The following is an 18,611-nucleotide window of genomic DNA, read 5'->3' as shown; positions in this document are numbered from 1 at the left end:
ATACAGTAGACAAATATTTTTGGGTCAACGAGGAGCGCGGGGTTACCTCAGGACACTACCTGATGAGAAATGTCCTTGTCGGCTACCGTAGCGTAGTGACAACACGGCAAAGCACTTTGGTCGGAGTCTGCCTGCGGCTAAGCTGCTAGCTTGGCTGATAAGTAGCGCTCCAGTTTGTGCGGACGGTCAGGCTGTGATATAGACAGTTGACGTGAGTTGCTTTTAAACCCATATTATGTTTTCTGTCTGTCTTGAAAGTGTCTGATATGCAGTGCTTCTCATTTGTGTTGAAATATGGTGACATGGGTGGTGGCTGTTAGCTTGTTTGCTAGCGGCTCCGGTTATGTACTGGAACGGCTATCGGCTAGATGAAGCGTTGATATGACATCTCACCTATGTATTGGCATGCATGAGAGATTATCTGCCCCTTTAATACCATTCCAGTGTTAATTAAGTAATGACTGCAGTCGGATATTCTGTATACAATGTCATATTAACTATACATAGCTAACAGTAAGTCTGTGAAACATCTTTGGAGACGTTATTGCGAAATGCTAACGTTAGCTAACTGCATATCAGGTTAGCCTGCGTTAAATTTAGTTGTAAGTGGCTTGGGGACAATTTTATGTAAACAACATAACCGGCAACTACATTAAAATCACTACGATGTATATAACCCGTAAAGTTAGTACAACATAACATTTTGTAACACGGGTGGAAGCTGGATGTGTGCTCGAACAGTTAGCTAGCAGTTTCAGGAAATAGTCGGATGCATAATGTCAGTAAGGGTGTCACCCTGTTGGAGCCAAGTTTGATAGTAGGAATATTTGATTTGTGTTCACAGATTTGTGCATCACACTAACTCACTCAACAATAATTGTTAATCCACAACCATTGCTATATAAAGATGGTTATTGTCTCTGATTTCGTGGAGTAGGTTCGTCTGTCCAGGACTTGGAATTAGCAGAGAAAAAAATGAGGCTGAAGGAGATCCAGAGGACTGCCCACCAGGCGTGGAGTCCTGCCGGACACCATCCCATCCACCTGGCCTTAGGAACATCAGCACAACAGCTTGATGCCTCCTTCAACACCACAGCTGCCCTGGAGATATTTGAGGTGGATTTTTCTGACCCCTCACTGGAAATGCAGCTCAAAGGGTCATTACCCACAACAAACAGGTAATTTATAGAATAAAAGATGGAAGTGGAAGTGACTTGGCTTTTTCCTCTGATTTATTACTGCTGTATTTTTGTACAGGATGGTTAGCGATTGTCTCAGTATTGCCAAATACCACAGAAATAGGGCCTGTAAACATGAGAAACCTCCAATATTCTCGTTGTAATCAGGATTAATTCCTCATCCCGATACACAGAATATTTCTGTTGGGTATCATCACAACACTTCACGCACTTAAATCTGCATTTTGTCAAACTTGTTTAAAGTTTGCATCGTAGAAAAGAGGCTATGCTAATTATTCTCTATACTTTTCTTCTTCCATAGGTTGCACAGTATCGTATGGGTGAATTTTGGAATGGGAGCAGATGGTACTGGAGGGAGACTGGTTGGTGGGAGTGAAAATGGCACATTGACTGTATATAACCCAGAGGTCATAATGAGCGCCGGAGCTGATGCCATAGTGGGAGAGTCTGACAAACACACCGGACCTATTCGAGCACTCGATTTCAACCCTTTTCAGGTAAATGTCTGAATTAAAATCTATTGTCCTTACAGAAAGTTCAAACAAAAGGCTTTTCTTGTTAATCTTTGTCAAATTTTCCTCAGAGTAATCTCCTTGCATCAGGAGCAAATGATTCAGAGATATATATCTGGGATCTGAACAACTTCAGCAGTCCGATGACTCCAGGAGCAAAGACACAGGTGGGTGTCTGAATGAGAGATGGTAGCTTTAATGGATTTCACACATCTGTTATGAGGGATTAGCCGATTTCTTGTTTTGATCCTGCCCCATTTACTGTTTGAGTCTGAACCCAAAATAGAAACCACAATCCCCAACAGGCAGCTTTCTCCTTCTTTCTGCTCGTTTCTAGTTTCATGTCAGTGAATTAAGACTGAAAGCCACAAGAAAGTTTTGTTTATGGTTTCCTCCTTACCTTTAGATTGTAGTTATTGATGCCTTGTTACATGGACATTTCATTTTCTTCTTTATAAAAACAATTGAACTTTACTGCATATATTGATCCTGTATCTCTATCAGCAGCTTTCTCTTAAAGGTCATTTAAATGGGTAGCAACAATGTTTGCACGGCACAGCCTTTGTAGTATTAACATCTGAATATCAGTGATCTGTTTGTCTCAGACACACAGTAAGGTTTGTTTTAACAGTAACAGCCTTTGTCTCTTCTTTCAGCCTGCTGAAGACATCAGTGTCGTGTCCTGGAACAGGCAGGTTCAGCACATCCTGGCCTCTGCCAACCCCAGTGGGAAAGCAGTTGTGTGGGACCTGAGAAAGAACGAGCCCATCATCAAGATCAGTGACCACAGCAACAGGGTAAGTGGCTTCAATACAAAACACAGCAAGTCTAAAGTTACCGTCTTCCAAAGCACTGCACTTCTGTGTTTCACGAATCAATCAATAAGGCTCGTCCACCACACTTCAGCAATATTTTCAGATTAATGAACATTTGCTTAGCAGTTATTCAAAGGCTTTTTCTGTTCTGACAAGTTGTCCACTGAGCTGCAATCATATGAGAGTTTGTTCGTCAGCCAGTCAAATTACAGCAAAACAATGGCTCTGTATCAAACAGGATGATTGGCATACCCTCTAACTCCTGTTTTTTGGCTTGCCATTAAATTACTAGACAAACACGTAAAAATCAAATTATCAAAAAGGTGCAATAATTGTGAATCTTGCCAATAGAATTTTGGCATAGGGCTGCACCTGTTTCTCTCATTTATACTTAATTTGTTTTGATAAATACTCGACTATAATTCTGCCGTCCAGTTCCAGTACAGTCCAGTGCACCTGCAGAGCAGCCGTCCAACACTCAACCCCTGTAACAGCTTTCATCTTTCAGACATCTGACTTCAAACACCACATTTCCGCACAGTGATTGAAATTAAAAGAGAGTTCAGTAACAATATCTTGACACACCATGCAGCGTCTCTCTTTCCTGCCTCCTGATATCCCTGTCAGCCAAATTTCAGGTCACCTTTGATGGTTACAGCTTGCAGTTCAGGCAACTTCACTAGCATTTAACACCAGAGCTGAGGGCATCTGAAGAGAAAAACGTCACGCCACTCTTAGTTTCTATCATCCCTATATATCCATTACCTTAAGTTTTGTATTTAGGTTAGATTATGAAGCAGGACTCAGCTTGTGGAAGTTGAAAGCCTGCCAAGCTGTTATCCTGGGTTGCTCTTTGAACAATGACGCAGCAGAAAAACTGACAAAATAAGATTCGTCTGGGGAGCTTTTTGAATGATGATTCGAATCTTAACGGGCAACATCAATGTTGACGAACTTTTTAAAGCCTCTCTAATAATAATTTAACAGCAAGTTGAAAAATGTTGCACCCTGTAGAAAGTCTCATCTGTTGTGTATTTTCAGATGCACTGCTCAGGAATGCTCTGGCACCCTGAGGTGGCCACTCAGTTGGTGTTGGCCTCCGAGGATGACCGACTGCCAGTCATCCAGATGTGGGACCTCCGTTTTGCCACATCACCCCTTAAAGTACTTGAGAACCACACAAGGTGAGGCTTTGACAGTTTGAGTGTCGTGCTTGGATTTTTTTTTGCAGAATATACTGTATGTTCCCATCTGTTGGTGTTTTCTTTCAGGGGAATTCTGTCCATCTCCTGGAGCCAGGCTGACCCTGAGCTCCTGCTGAGTAGTGCTAAAGACAACAGGATCCTCTGCTGGAATCCAAACACTTCAGAGGTATGTGACAATACTGTCTGCTTCTCTGTTATCCCTGAATAACCTCGCCTCATTAGAATGATCTAATGCAATCCTTCATTTTAGGTAATCTACGAGCTTCCAACAACGAACCAGTGGTGCTTTGATGTCCAGTGGTGCCCCAGGAATCCAGCCCTGCTCTCAGCCGCCTCATTTGATGGGAGAATCACCGTCTACTCTGTGATGGGAGGGAGCTTGAAGGCTCAGCAGCAAAGCACAGCCGATAAGGTAACTGTCCTATGGAAGCTGTTCCTATGCGATTCGTTTAATCCCAAAGGCTGAGTGCTGAGCTGCATCGTTTGTCCACAAGATGGTGCTGGTGTGAATGGATCGACATCAAGTAATGAGCAACTGTCATTGACAAATGTGCAGTATATAACTCTGAATTTGAAAGATAGCTATTTGGCTGCCTGGAAATTTAGAGATAATTGTCTGAAGTACAGCTACAATTAGTGATTGTTTTCATCATTTTTTTTTTTTTTTTAATTTTTTTTTAATTATTTTCTCAATTTAGTGATTTATCGCTTGGTCTGTAAAATGTGAAAAATAGCTTAAATGTCCCTCACAGTGTCACAAAGCCCAAATCAACATATTTTAATTTCTTTCTTTGACTGCATAATGGTCCAAAACTCAAAGTTAACCAGTTAAATATAATGTAAGACTAAGAAAAACCTTAACATATTTACATTTGAGAAGCTAGAACCAGTAAAAATTTTACATTTTTGCTTAATCAATTATCAAGATGGTTGCAGATAAATTTTCTGTTGATAAATTGACTAATTGTTTGAGCTCTCCTCAAAAGAGTTTCGTTGTTTTAACATTTAACATTTCTATTTAACAGATCTCCTCCTCGTTTGATAACATGGACCCCTTCGGTACAGGGCAGGTGCTGCCACCCCTGCAAGTTCCTCAGTCTACATTGCAGGACACCATAGTCCCTCCTCTGAAGAAGCCTCCGAAGTGGGTGCGCAGGCCGGTGGGGGCCTCCTTTGCTGTAAGTGAAATATTCTATAGGCATGTTAATGGAAAAAGTGAATCATTTCCTTTATGACTCATTTGTTGTTGTGTTTTTTTCCCCAGTTTGGTGGAAAGCTGATAACCTTTGAGAATCCCAAGCTGGCTCCAGTGCAGAGCCCTCAGCCTGTCCCCAGACAAGTCTTTGTGAGCCAGGTTTCCACAGAGACAGAGTTCCTCCAGCGCTCCAGGGAGCTGCAGGCGGCGCTGCAGTCGGGCTCCTTCAACAACTACTGCCAGGCCAAGATTCAGAACGCCAAGTCAGACGCTGAGCAGGACATATGGAAGTTCCTTCTGGTGGGGTCTCACATCCATGTTTAAACACAACATCAAGTCTTCTGTCAGTGTGGTGTTGTTTTATTTTTAGCTAATTCTCTTTCTCTGTCTATAGGTGAACTTTGAGGATGAAGCTCGTATTAAATTCCTTAGGCTTTTGGGTTTCAGCAAAGATGACTTGGAGAAAAAGGTAGCTGCAAGTTGGTATCTGTCACATATAAGTACCTGTGACTCATATCCTGTCTTAGCTGATGAAATATTTTGTTTGCCCAGATTTCAAAATGTCTGGGGAAGAGTTTTCAGCACAACGGACACGGAGTCGATGCCAAAGATCTGGCAGAGAAGATGCAGCGACTCTCCACTGAGGTCTGCACACAAAAAATGTATTCTTAAATCTTTTTTGCATATCAAGTTTTTGCAGGCCATGCTTAGTGTGAACTATCTTTTTGCTGTTTTTCCAGAGGACTGAAGAAGCAACTGATGCTAGAACCTCAGGTTCTGTTTCACCAGCAGACTTCTTTAGTCACACTCCGCAGGAAAACTCCAACTTCCAGATCCCTGTGTCATGTGGTAAAATCCCTTAATTAATTATGTGATTAAAACACATGTTATCTCTGTTTAGTTATCTTGTCCGTAACCACAGTTTGTGTCCTTCCTTTGAAGATACCGATGGTTTGATAAGCCAGGCGCTGCTAGTGGGTAACTTTGAGGGAGCTGTGGATCTGTGTCTGAATGACGGTCGTTATGCTGAAGCCATCCTGCTGTCTATCAGCGGAGGAGAAGAGCTGCTCAAGAAGACCCAGCAAAAATACCTGAGCAAGCAAAAGAACAGCATTTCAATGGTAGGAGTCTGTTTGAGTCCTTGTTTTTCATGGGGAAATGATTTAAGCAGCATGTTAAAATAATTTAATTTGTCCCCGACTGTAGCTCATATCCTCAGTGGTGACCCAGAACTGGAGGGACATAGTGCAAAGCTGCGAGTTGGACAATTGGAAGGAGGCTCTTGCTGCTCTGCTGACCTATGCTCACCCTGAAGAGTTTGCCCGTCTGTGCGGTAGGTCTCTCTCAAGCGTAGCTGCATGACGATCATGCTGTGACTTGCCTTGCTTCTAGGAGAACTGTACCATTTCAGTACTTGTTTAACTTGCTGTATAACCTTTCTGTCGATACGCAAACCCCCTGGTATAGTTCTAGCTTTCCTTTTGTCTTTAAGATCATCACATTATGTAATTGTTGTTGGTAGATACCCTGGGAGGCCGGTTGGAGCATGAGAAGACAGAGAAGCGCTGCCTGCAGGCCTGTCTGTGTTACATCTGCTCCGGGAACATTGAGAAGCTTGTAGAGTGCTGGGCTTCGCAGAGAGAAAGCTCCACCCCTCTCGGTCTAGAGGTATAAACTTTGTCAGGTTTGGTCTTTGCAAACTGTTGCACCAAGCATATTAATTGGGAGCGTAAAATCAAGTGTGAAATATGTGTGGAGTCTTATTTTTATTATTCTGAAAATTAAAAAGTAGAGAAGAAGTAGAGTTGGAGAAAAACAGGGTTTTTTTTATTAGTGATTCATGTGTCTTATGTGATGAGGTAGGAATGGTTGCTTGTACTGACGTGCAGAACCGGTGTAACAGTTTGAGGATAACTTTCACTTGCACACAATTCTATGGGCTGTACATGCAATTTGCTGTTGTAGCCCAAAGGCAAGAGCATAGCAGTCACAACATGTTTTCTTTTTCAGGATCTGGTGGAAAAAGTAATGATGCTGCGTAAGTCAATCGAACGCTTCCGCAACAGCGAGGTGGCGGTCCAGAGCCCCATCCTGGCAGAGAAGCTGACCTGTTACGCCGGCATACTGGCTGCAGAGGGCAGTCTGGCCACTGCCATGACCTACCTGCCTGAAAACACAGACCAAGTAAGAAGCACATCTGTAACCTAACTACAAAACCCAAAATGAATAGGTTTGCTCCATTTGGACTGCAATGAATACTCAGAATACAATTATAGTCTGAGCTTTCGCCATTATAATTTTGTGATTTCATTTCACAACGCTATGGCTGTATGAAATCACATGAGCATTTTGAATTAAGAGGTTTTATTGTTCACAGTTCACATTAATAATTAAAAAATAAAGTAAATCAAGGTGTTGGACCTTTAGCAGCGACATTTTCTCAGAAAGTTTTACAGATTTGATTCTAGTCTTCTTGAACAACCTCCTCGTGTTCAGGAATGCTCCCATTCAGTGGGAAAAAAGCTTCACTGTAACAAAATCATTTCAAAATTACTGGTGCTTAGTGAAACTAGTTAATTGCTGCATCCATAATAACTAACTTTGTTGTGTTTGCATTTGTGTCCACGCAGCCTGGGATCACGATGCTGAGAGACAGGCTGTTCCATGCTCAGGGAGAGGCTTCTGTCGGACAGCAGCCTCCAAACTCCTTCAACAGAGCCAACGCGTCCACAGCCAAGCCCGCTCCTGCTGCTGCTGCACCAAAAGCACAAGTCATGGTATAAATCTATTTCATTTATTTATTTAGTGAGATTATCTTCCTGTGGTGTTATGGATGTTTGAGCTCTTCTGATAAACACAATGTTATGGTTTTTTTTTTCAAACCTTAGAGTCAATACCAGCCTTCCGCTCCTGCCCAGCAGCAGCCTCCTTTGCCATCGGTTTTTACTCCACAACCTGCTCCCACCAACATCAGGCCTGGTCTTCCACCTTCTTCTCATGGTCTGCCGCCCAGCGCGACCCGCCCTGCCATGAGGCCTTCCTACCCCCAACATCCTGCTCCGGCTCCAGGTTTGACGTAGATTATTTGTATGCTGCTAATTTCAGGCTGATGTAATTAGATGGTCGATGGTCGATTCAATGCCCCATTTCCTTTCCCAGGTTTCCTTCCTCATCAGCCATTCCAGCCTCAGCCGATGCCCCTTGGCGGACCCTCAGCCTTCCCTCCTCCAGGTCCTTCTATGTCAGCTGCTAACTTATCAGGACCTCCTCTACAGCCTTCGTCTTCGACCCCTGGAGGGATGCCCCCTATGCCCAGCCCCGGGGTGCCGCCGACAAGCTTCATGCCGTCTACCTCTTTACCCTCAGGCCCCATGCCACCCAGCTCCCAACCCGGAGCCCCGGTTCCCATGTACCCAGGGGGCTTCCACAGCCAGGGTCCTGCACCCCCCATGGCATCTGGTCCCTATGCTCCTATTGGGGCAGGGTATCCGCAGGGAGGCCCCGGTGCTCCTGCTGTGAAGCCGTTCCCGGCCCCTGCTGTTGCTCCTCCTCCCACAGGTAAATGGTCACTTTGTGGTCAAAAAGTCATCACGTTTTTTGCTTTTTCACACATTTTTTAAGTGTTCGTCGATAATGACAGATCTCCATGTTAGCTGGAATCTGTTGCTAATGGTTACTGAGTACTCTTCAGCTGTCCACCTCATTTGACTTGCAGGATACTTTCCCTGGCTGAATTCCCAGTGTGACCTCGAAGGTGACAGATGTTAGGGTTGGATATGCATTGAAACACACACTCAAGTGACCCGAAAACATCTGTACAATATAATTAAATGCAGTAAAACATCCCTTATATGAGAGTTTCTATATTGTTCTGGTCACTCAGTGTGTTTTTGGTGGTGTTTGCCTGTGCTGCTATATGCTTTAGGTAAATGTAGAGAGCTGATTTGTTTGTTTGTATGTTGACAAAACCATGGTTTGCAGGCTTTTTATTAAGGATTATAAAATGTCCGCCCCTTTTAAATAGAACGTACGCTTCCCACATTGATGGAGCAAATTAAGATTTAAATAAAACATTTTACATGTTTGAGCTCAAAACAGCTATGAGATGCTTTTAATCATCCAGCACTGGTGTATTTTTGCTGTTGAGTGATGATGAGGATGCTGCCTGAAGATTTTGCCACATCTGCTGAAACTGCTGTGATTTATGGCTTGATGACATGTTTCCACTTTATTTTTGCCACATAGACTAACCTTTGCTTCAAGAGATTGTCTCGTTAAGACAATCTTTGTCTGCTTGAGTGTTACTACAGGAATACAAATGATGTTAGTTTCTTGCTAATTCCTTCTCTTTCTTCTTCTGAATTTAGGACCCCAGGAAGGCTGGAATGACCCACCAGCAGTGCGAGGTGGACCCAGGAAGAAGAAGGTACTCCTGTTTTTATCGCTATCAAAATTTTAGGTCTAGAAATTTTGTCCAGTCTGTGCTAAATTAAAATAATGTGCTTGCAAATGTACCTCAGGTCAAATCAAACTGTACTATACCAGGATTTTTTTTTTACATGCTGACTAGTATTCATGGAAATAATCATATAAATGATCAGCCAAAAAACAGTTCGTTTTTCTATGTGTTTTAATTTGTCTCCTAAACACAACTATGTGGATTTTCTTAATCATTTAAAACGGCTTGAAATACTCAATCTTTCCACTTACCCTCTGGTAACTGCAGAAGTACCCTTGGGTTTCGACTTTGACTACTTGGGATTCACTGCTCTAAGATATGTGGTATACATGTGTGTAAAAGTACTGCCCATTAAGAGCTCAGTTCAATAATTTAGTGTATCATACATTTTTCAAGCTCCACTGATAAATATTGTATGAAAAACAAGAATACTACATCTAATATGTAAGGTGTTGTGCTTAGTGACAAACCCTCAGAGAATTAAGGTTCGCTTCTCATTAACTTAATTTCCAGCAGCAGAGGGCGGATGTTGTCAGCAAACAAACCCTCCGCCTGTTCAACACCAAAAAGCAGAAGTTGGCAACTAGCTAAATATATCTTCAAGTGGCAAAAAAAATTCAACAAACAACCTTGAATGATATGTCGAATCTAACCGTGTTGTTATGGATGTGTCTTCCTGTTGTGTGAACGCAGGTCCCTGACAACTATACCCCACCAGCCCCCATCACAGCCCCTGTAATGGGATTCCCCGTGGAGGCCCCTCAGCCCCACGACCATGCCCAAGTCCCTCCTGGAGCCCCCCAGGAGCCCAGCGTGCAGGTTGGTATGCGACAAGGGGATGTTGTCTGAATTCTCAACAGCAACGCACACAACAAATGTAAACACCTTGTATTTGTGTTTTCCTTGTTTCCCCTCAGCTCCTCCAGCAGCTGCCAGCAGAGAGGGTGGAGCAGAAAGAAATCCCAGCTGAACACATGGTCCTCAAATCCACCTTTGACAGCCTGGTGCAGCGCTGCCAGCTAGCAGCAAGAGACCCAGTAAGTGTTGTTGTGTGTGTGCGTGTGGCTGCATGTAATAAAGCTTGTATTAACTGGTGGGGGATAAAAAGGGAAAAATTTGGCCTTTATTGAATAGAAAGTAACCACAAATGTTTCCTCCTCAGCAAACAAAAAGGAAGCTTGATGATGCAGCCAAACGTTTGGGATTCCTGTACGACAAGCTGAGAGAGCAGTCGGTAAGAAATTATGAAATTATTATCAAACAGGGTACCATCATGCTGCAAAAACATTAGATAGACTGTAAAAGCTGTTTTTAGCCCTGTGGTGAAGTTCAAAGTGCTTTAGGCAGGATGTTTATATAAAAATGCACCTCTTATCTTAATCACAATGAAAATAATGTCACATTTCTTCTAAAATTCTTGTATTTATTACCACCTGGAGTCTTCTCTGCTCAGTGCCCACATGTGGTGATGAATTTAAACTTAAAGGACCTTTTGAATTTAGAAAAAACTGAGCAACCAAACTCATGTTGCTGTAGCTGAGTTTATTGGAGCATCACAATCAAACATCCACCTCCATTTTGGGTGGCAGAAGTGTCTGAGACAGATGGTTCAAAACTCAGTCAGCTAAAAACATACCTATCAGCATGACAGGGTCAATTAGACCTAACTGAGAAAATGTTTTCTTGTGTGATTTTGATGAAACAAGCCTTTAAAACTCTTTCGTCGCCATTCTTATAAAATATGCTGCACAAAATCAGTGAATCACATATTTCAGCGTTCCCGCAGCCTTTTTTTTAAGAGTTACATAAGGAGCGCCTCTGCTAACGTCAGAAGAAACCATAAAATTCTTCAGAAATATAATATTAAGCTTCAGGGAGAACAAGTGGTGGAACACATGAAAGGCCACATATGTAACAAGTGAGGCGATTGTTTAAACCATCATCGAGTAACTGCATCGATTACTAGATGAGAAAGACCTGAATCTGTCTCGTCACTTCAGGGGGTGATAGATCGATCATCACGTTGTATGTTCACAAAGTCATGGAAAAAAATTACTTTTTAGAAGATTTTAAAAGTTGGAGAAAGTAAAGACAAACAGCCCAGTTAGCCACAATCAAGTGCCTAAATGTGAGAAGAAACTTCAGGTTAAACTGAAGTTAGTTTGTTAATCTCCATTTCATATCCCAAAAATCAGAATCTGTTTTATTAGTAGACAAGCACACAATTAATTTGTGATGGGATTTTCTCCAATAAGAATAATAATGTATATATAAAAAAGAGAAGAAATCCAGAAAATATATACAGGCTGTTATGATAGTTTTGAAATGGGATGTACAAGTTTGAAATGAAATATGGAGAAAGAAGTGAGATGTGTAACATATGGGAGTAAAAGGGTGGCACATAGTAACATGTAACATTTCTTCCTCGCCAATCTCGTAGCTCTCTCACAACATCCTGAACGGGCTCCACGAGATCAGCCGCTGCGTGGCGAGCCAGAACTACCAGCGGGGCCTGGAGGTCCACACCCAGGTGGTCAGCAGCAGCAACTTCAGCGAGATCTCCGCCTTCATGCCCATCCTTAAAGTGGTCATGACTATCGCCAACAAGCTGGCCGTGTAACCTACCGCGGGACGCCACGAGCCCACACATCAGTGTTATCATATTGTTATATATGTATTTATTTCTCTTTTTTTGACCTGATGACGTGCTTTGATAATGAGAATAAGTACTGATTATATTGCAGATTGTGGTCTTCATCACTCCCTCCTGGAGCAGTCGGCTGATTCGGGGCAGCGAGGTTGAATTTTGTAGATTTTGTCGATGTTGCTGTGGTAATTTTGCGATAAGATGAATGTATCCTGAAAGTCGTGATTCTGTGTAAATTCAACAGTCGGTGTAAAATACGAAGCAAGTGGTGCAAAGTTTGAATGAAGGCGATGTTTGGAGAAGTATGTGCATCTTCATAGTCCACACTCACACATATATTTTTCCTCTCAGTTCAGCAAAATAAACATGGAAACACTGATTGAATGCATGCAGCGCTCCAGCTGCAGAAACAAAACACGTGGGACTTGCAAATCCTTCGTCCACTGTAGGGGTGATAATAAAGTCTGGGTTGCGCTTAGTATCTACTGTCGGTGTAGTTTGTACGAGAGAGAAACGAACTCTTTATATCATTTCAAAACAAGCATCATTTGTAAAGACTGTAACATAAATACTGATTGTTCTCTTCACCTGCTGTAACAGATTGTGTCTAGTTAACGGTGCCATGAGGCGGTTTTGGGCCAAAGCACTGATGAAGACGGCGATTGTCAAAGTTTATTCTCCTTTCTGTTAGCCCTAGTTGCATATTGTTACTTCCTGTTCGCTTGCGTGAATGACTGAATCTTACTTCTTCTTTTGTTTGTTTTTTGCATCAGTGTGCATGTCTCCCCACGTTAACCCCTTCCCTCACTGCTGAGTTCACATGGCAGCTCATGGACAAAAAATTAATTTATGTTGAACTGCGAGTGAACCGACACTCATCTTTCCACCCCGGCTACATCTTCTCCTTTTGTAACTCCTGATTACTTTGTTGTTGTTTTTTTAGAAATCGTAATTGTTTTAGATTAGATCAAAATGACGATGATAAAGAGAAAAAAAAAATGAACTGACAAATGAAAAACATGATATTCTGAGGTTTTGTAGCTGGACGTAAAGCTGGAGCGTTTGGTGTATCACGGCAGCAGAAGGCAGTGAAGTGCCTCCGTGTGCTCATTTTGGTTGCACAGATATTTATACAATCCATGTTGCTTACTTTACTCATTGCGGTATCTTTTTTCAAATAAAATTTCATTTCAAAGGTTGTGAGACTTGGGATTATTTTCTTTGAATGTATTGACTCATGAATTTGTCACATATATATATATACCTGTTATATATTGGTTGTAACTAATGGCTCTATTAATGGGCAAATGTCAGGTTTTTATAAGATGACAAAGTGACATTTGCTCTGTCTTAAACTACAAACTTTTGCTGTGGACTTTGTGGAAAGTAAGCAGCCTTTGACCCCTTAATCATAATGGACTTAATTAGTATTTGTAAATGTAAAATAATTGACTTCTTAGAAAGTGAGAAGAAATTCAATTAGTTCACATTTTGGCACCAGGAAGTACAGAAGAGCAGACATTTTCAGCCCATTTAAAACCTTTTTTTCTTTTGGCTTTGACTATTTTTAAGCAAATGCAAATGAGACATTGACATATACACTGTATGTATGTAGACTAATTCACATATTATGTCATATATCAGATTTATGGTGTGCCACTTGTTGCTTCTGGGTTGAATGTGGCCCATTGAGACCTGGTTTGTAACTAAAAAGCATTACTAAATTATTAATTAGTAAAGCTTTTGGTTACAGATTTTTTTGAAAGGCGCCTCTTTAGAAACTGGTTCCCAGGTTTCATGTTAAGGGTCCGTGTGGTTTGGGTTCATTTCACATGATGAATTCATAAAGTGTTTTCAGAAATTCCCATGGTTTCATTTTACATGTGACTTCATGGATTTCTTGTGGGTTTTCTTTCTGTCTTGTAGGCTGTATGATCTTTTCTTTGAGATATTAAGAGCCAATTCAGGAAGCAGAGATGCAGACTGGAGTCGAGATGAGTCACTGTTTTAATGACTTGTGACTTGACTTAATTATAATTAATTGAATTATAATGAAAATTTAATTTACTGTCGTACTTTTTGAACCTGGTAGACGAATCGGCCAATAATATCATCATAATAATATTAAACAGGTACTAATACCTTGTCTTTTCTCTTTATAAAGACCAGATACTGAAGGTGAGACTGCTCTACGGCTTGACTTACCAAAAGAGTCATACTTGAGTAAAAATGAAGATATCATGTTAAAATATTACTTTGGTAAAGGTGAAAGTCACCCATAGGAATAGTACCAGAGTAAAGGTCTTAAAGTATCTGATATTAAATGTACTTAAGTGTCAAACGTGCATATAAAAGTTAATTACACAGATACTTACACTTAGCCTACTGTATACTATATGGCTTGACGATTATCACATCTGATATTCTGCATTTCCGAGTGTCAGAATGTTTGTTTGTGGTTGTTTTTTAAAATCTTATTGGTAATCAGTAATGTGTTACTTTGGCTCTGATGCAGCATGCAGTCTGCAAAGTTATCAAAAGTAGTGGAGGGGAAATATAAAGTAGCAGAAAAAGAAAATACTCAAGTAAAGTACACCTCAAAATTATACTCAAGTAAAGTACTTGAGTAGATTCCAGTATCACTGGGATTTGACCTGCCTTCTAAAAAAAATGACTCACTTGCTTGACACTTGGACCAAATGACACAACGAGTCACATGTCTGCCAGTACACAGACCATATACTTGATCTTTATCAGTTACAAAAAGTACAAATTTAAAGTACTTGTACTTACATTTTATGGTCATTTTAAACTTTTTCTGCTTCATTACATTACTTCATGTACACCAGTGAGTTTAAAGGCACATTGACGCGTGTAAAATGGAATTACAGCCTGAAATTAGTCATTATCTTCATATTAATGTTTACATAGAGTATATAAAGCAAGTGTTTTTTCATTTGACAGCTATTTTAGAGATTTCACATATAAAACACATGATTAACAAGTTTAACAGAATCGTTTTTCTGCTTTTAAACTTAACATTACATTTCTGCTACACGTGAATGCCGCAGAAAACACACTCCTGCTTTAAAAGGGAACATTGAGTACTTTTTTTACTCCTGATGCTTATTCTGCCTCCAGTTTCCGTGTTGAACAGTAGGTGGCTCTGTGTTCAACGTCATGCATGTAGCCTCATCTCTCCAGTGGCGCTGTGCAGCCTCAGCACAATGAGCCGCTGCCTGCACCTTCATCAGTTTTTTTTTTCTACATCTGGGAAACTCTTTTCCCCTATTTGCACGTGAACGCACCAAAGTTTGCACGTCTTTTTCCTCGGACACTGAACACCAAAGTTTAATAATTCATTGGTTTCATTCACCGTCGGCCCGAGTCCCGGAGCAGTGAAGTGGCAGTTTACAAGCTGGCACAGGTGGTTCACCTCGCCCGGCCGCCATTGGTCCAGGAGGATCATAAGTCAGGAACTGGCCGCTGATTGGTCGCTCGCAGTCAGACGCTGAGTGAGCTGCGTGGCGTGGATGTTTTTGGGGGTGTTTGAACTGCAGTAACCTCCGAGAGTGACAGTCTGGGGTGATGTTAATATAATACAAGCACATCACACGATCTGAGTCATGCTGGACTCACCCTGCATGAGACTTTCATCATGTTCTCGCCTTCTGTTTGCTCAAGAAGTTGTACTTCACATGAGTATTTCCACTTTGTGTTTCTACTGCACTTCATTAAAGTACTTCACTTAATGTTTTAAAGTGGTGCAAACACGTGAATGCATCAGCAATTGTAATCAGAACATGTGTTATTAACTAAAATGTGACAATCTGCATAGTGAATACTTTTACTTTTGGTATTTTGAGTATATTTTGACACTTACTTTTACTTTTGAGACTTACTATAGTATGGTACAGCTACTTTTACTTTGAGTTTCACCACTGACTAGGACTGAAATAAAGTGAGCAGTGTGGCTGGATGGAGCAAAGTGCACTTCATAATATAACTTTGCTCATATAGCATCTTTAAACAAAGTGTTACAAAGTGCTTTACATGCAACATAATCACAAAAAAGTAAGACGTTGCGGTGGTAATCTCAAATATGAACATAAACAGCAGACTGTGTAACAGGGAAATAAAATCAGTGAAATCTGGAAGTGAAATCATCTAAATCAGATGTTAAAAGCAGCTCTATGTAAATTGGGAACCGATTCAGCACACTTAATCTCATCGGTCTTTGGTTTTGACACATGATTTCGAAATTGTTAAAAGAGTTTTGTCTGATGATCTCAAAATACTGCTTTTCTACGCCACTATTTATCCAACAGCTATGGTTTATTATAGATTTAGCTTCCCAGCCGCATATAAAGTAGTTAAATTAGCATCAAAGTGATGCTTACACATCATTGCATCAATACTTGCATGAATACTTTTGGTACTTTAAGTATTTTGTTACGCTTGCACCTTTACTTAAAGGGTAACCACCAGTTTTACACATTAAAGTGTGTTTACAGGTCTTGGGGAGTACCAAAACCATTTGTGGCTCCAGAGGAAACTGCACAATCTGATAAATTGCCTCCAGTGATGTCACTCAGTGGCTAAGTTGCATTGTGGGTAATGTAGGCGCCAGGTTTCAGAAAGGAAGAACACTGCGTGGAATAAAAAAAGGTGATATCTTTGGTTCCGCTGTATCGTTTCGAATAATTTGTTTTTTAACTGTCCATAATGAGTCCAGCAGTGTGCTATGCTACACCAGACTGGTGCCTGCATTACCCACAATGCAATGTAGCCACTGTGTTACATCAGGGGAAGCAGTTTATCAGATCACGTGCAGCTTCCTCTGGAGCCACAAAAGGCTTTACACTTTGTTTTCCACACATGCAGTAGTTCTACCCAAGACCGTTAAGCACACTTTGATGTGTGAAGTGGGTGGAATTACCCTTTAAGTACAGTTTGTGATGTGTGACATTGCTACTTTCAGTTTGAGTACCTCTTTCACCACCGACCGCAACTGACATAAAGTGAGCAGTGTGACAGATTGCAACTAAGTACATTTACAAAGTTTTGAGGTGCAGTACTTTACTTGTAGTATTTCAGATGTCAGCTACTGTCTATCTGTATTTGAGAGGGTAATAATGTACTTTTCACTTCATTACCCACATAGTTAAAAGACAATTTATATATAAAAAATAATAAAAAACAATAAAACATGACATGTTATTGTTAAAATGTCCTTTAAGTCAACCAGCTACATTATTAAAACCCTGCTAACATGTAAAACATAAGTAATAATCCACTATAAAGAAAAGAATAAGAGGCCATTCTGCATTTTGGGAGTACCTTTACCTTTAGTTACATTTACCTAAGAAAAGGATCTGAGTACTTCTTCCATCAATGTAATTAACAATCATTTCCATTATTGATTTGGATTTCTAGCCAAGGAAATCCTCACTTTTGAGATGTTTTGAGGCTTTTTCCGCTTTACAAATGACTTCAAGATCAACTAACTGAACAATCAGCTTATTGTTTCTGCATTTAGCTCAACAAAAAGGACATTTTTGGAAGCCCTCCACAAACCCTGTGCTCCTCGACCTGACAAAGTCTGATGCAATATAAACTGGTCTCTGGTCAGCACTTTGCTCCTACATTCCTCTCTGTCCTGTGTAAACCATTTAACACATATTCAGAGTGAGTCCTTCATCTGCAGGCAGTAGCACAGAACTGCAGTATTAACTAGCTGGGATATATCTGACTTGCACACTTATGTCAGCAGCGGATGGGATGTGTTGAGTCCTTTACCACCTACACTAAAAAACGCAGGGTTAAAATTGACCCAGTTTAACACAGATTGGGTTAATTTTACCCAGAACCAACAGGTAGAAAACTAGACTTGTTATGATCCAGTAAACCAACAGGGATATAAAAATAACACCGGGTTAGAACACCTCACAATTTCTAACCCGGTGTTTTTTAGAGTGCAGAAGGCAAAACCTCACCAGGGAACAGAAACAAACACCCAGACAAGTCCCAGTTGCATTATTACCAGAGAACTGCACATTGTTGTTCACTGCATCCGCACACAGAAGTCAGCTGTTGGAGAAATAATCAGGTCATTTACTTGAGCAAATTTGGCAAAAACAAATAAATATTTACTTTAACTGCAGAACTGTTACTTTTAGTTGAGTTTTTACATTGTTTTATTGCTGCTTTTACTTCAGTAAACTGTTTGAGTTTGTCTTCCAACACTGACATTAAGATATCCAGCCAGGATATATCCTACCAACACTGTACCTGGAGGCAAATTCAGCCGGAAAAGAGCAGGCTCCTTCCCAAACACTGTGTAATGATGAGACCTGGATCCATCCCTGTTCATCATTTAAAACACCCTGACAGCCTTTGGCCTCATTCTCCGCAGAATCAAGATTAAATGCTTCCTGCAGGTGATTTGCTGCTATTAGACTGTACTGAGCCTGGAGCAGCAGGATCATCCGTTTCACTTCCGACAGCCCGGCCATGACAGCTCACATTAAGAGACCCAAACTAAAAACTCTGAAATCGCAAGCAAAGTTCAGAAGGTAG

The 18,611-nt window shown here is 41.0% G+C and overlaps 1 protein-coding gene across 1 annotated transcript; it reads left to right on the top strand.

Annotated features, from left to right (window-relative positions):
- Nucleotides 1–113: 113 nt before the first annotated feature.
- On the top strand, nt 114–13,230 carry sec31b (SEC31 homolog B, COPII coat complex component). Its single transcript, XM_073489121.1, has 25 exons — nt 114–211; nt 938–1,178; nt 1,501–1,696; nt 1,783–1,878; nt 2,368–2,508; nt 3,568–3,710; nt 3,798–3,897; nt 3,982–4,143; nt 4,757–4,909; nt 4,996–5,226; nt 5,321–5,395; nt 5,479–5,571; nt 5,667–5,775; nt 5,869–6,047; nt 6,133–6,259; nt 6,449–6,594; nt 6,937–7,110; nt 7,557–7,703; nt 7,815–7,995; nt 8,086–8,484; nt 9,294–9,352; nt 10,079–10,204; nt 10,303–10,422; nt 10,548–10,619; nt 11,826–13,230. The coding sequence occupies exons 2-25, from the start codon at nt 976–978 to the stop codon at nt 12,003–12,005; spliced, it is 3,612 nt and encodes a 1,203-aa protein (XP_073345222.1). The 5' UTR covers nt 114–211; nt 938–975; the 3' UTR covers nt 12,006–13,230.
- Nucleotides 13,231–18,611: the final 5,381 nt, after the last annotated feature.

The sequence above is a fragment of the Pagrus major genome, chromosome 20 (assembly GCF_040436345.1).
Source record: "Pagrus major chromosome 20, Pma_NU_1.0".
Classification (NCBI taxonomy): domain Eukaryota; kingdom Metazoa; phylum Chordata; class Actinopteri; order Spariformes; family Sparidae; genus Pagrus; species Pagrus major.
The sequence above is the reverse complement of the archived record's forward strand: the minus strand, read 5'-3'. Positions and strand labels throughout refer to the sequence as shown.

Excerpts from the sequence above, each read along its gene's own strand:
- sec31b (XM_073489121.1), top strand. The coding sequence starts at position 976 with ATGAGGCTGAAGGAGATCCAGAGGACTGCCCACCAGGCGTGGAGTCCT. Across the intron at positions 7,996-8,085 it reads ACATCCTGCTCCGGCTCCAG|GTTTCCTTCCTCATCAGCCA; the intron begins GTTTGACGTAGA and ends TTCCTTTCCCAG. Across the intron at positions 9,353-10,078 it reads GTGGACCCAGGAAGAAGAAG|GTCCCTGACAACTATACCCC; the intron begins GTACTCCTGTTT and ends GTGTGAACGCAG.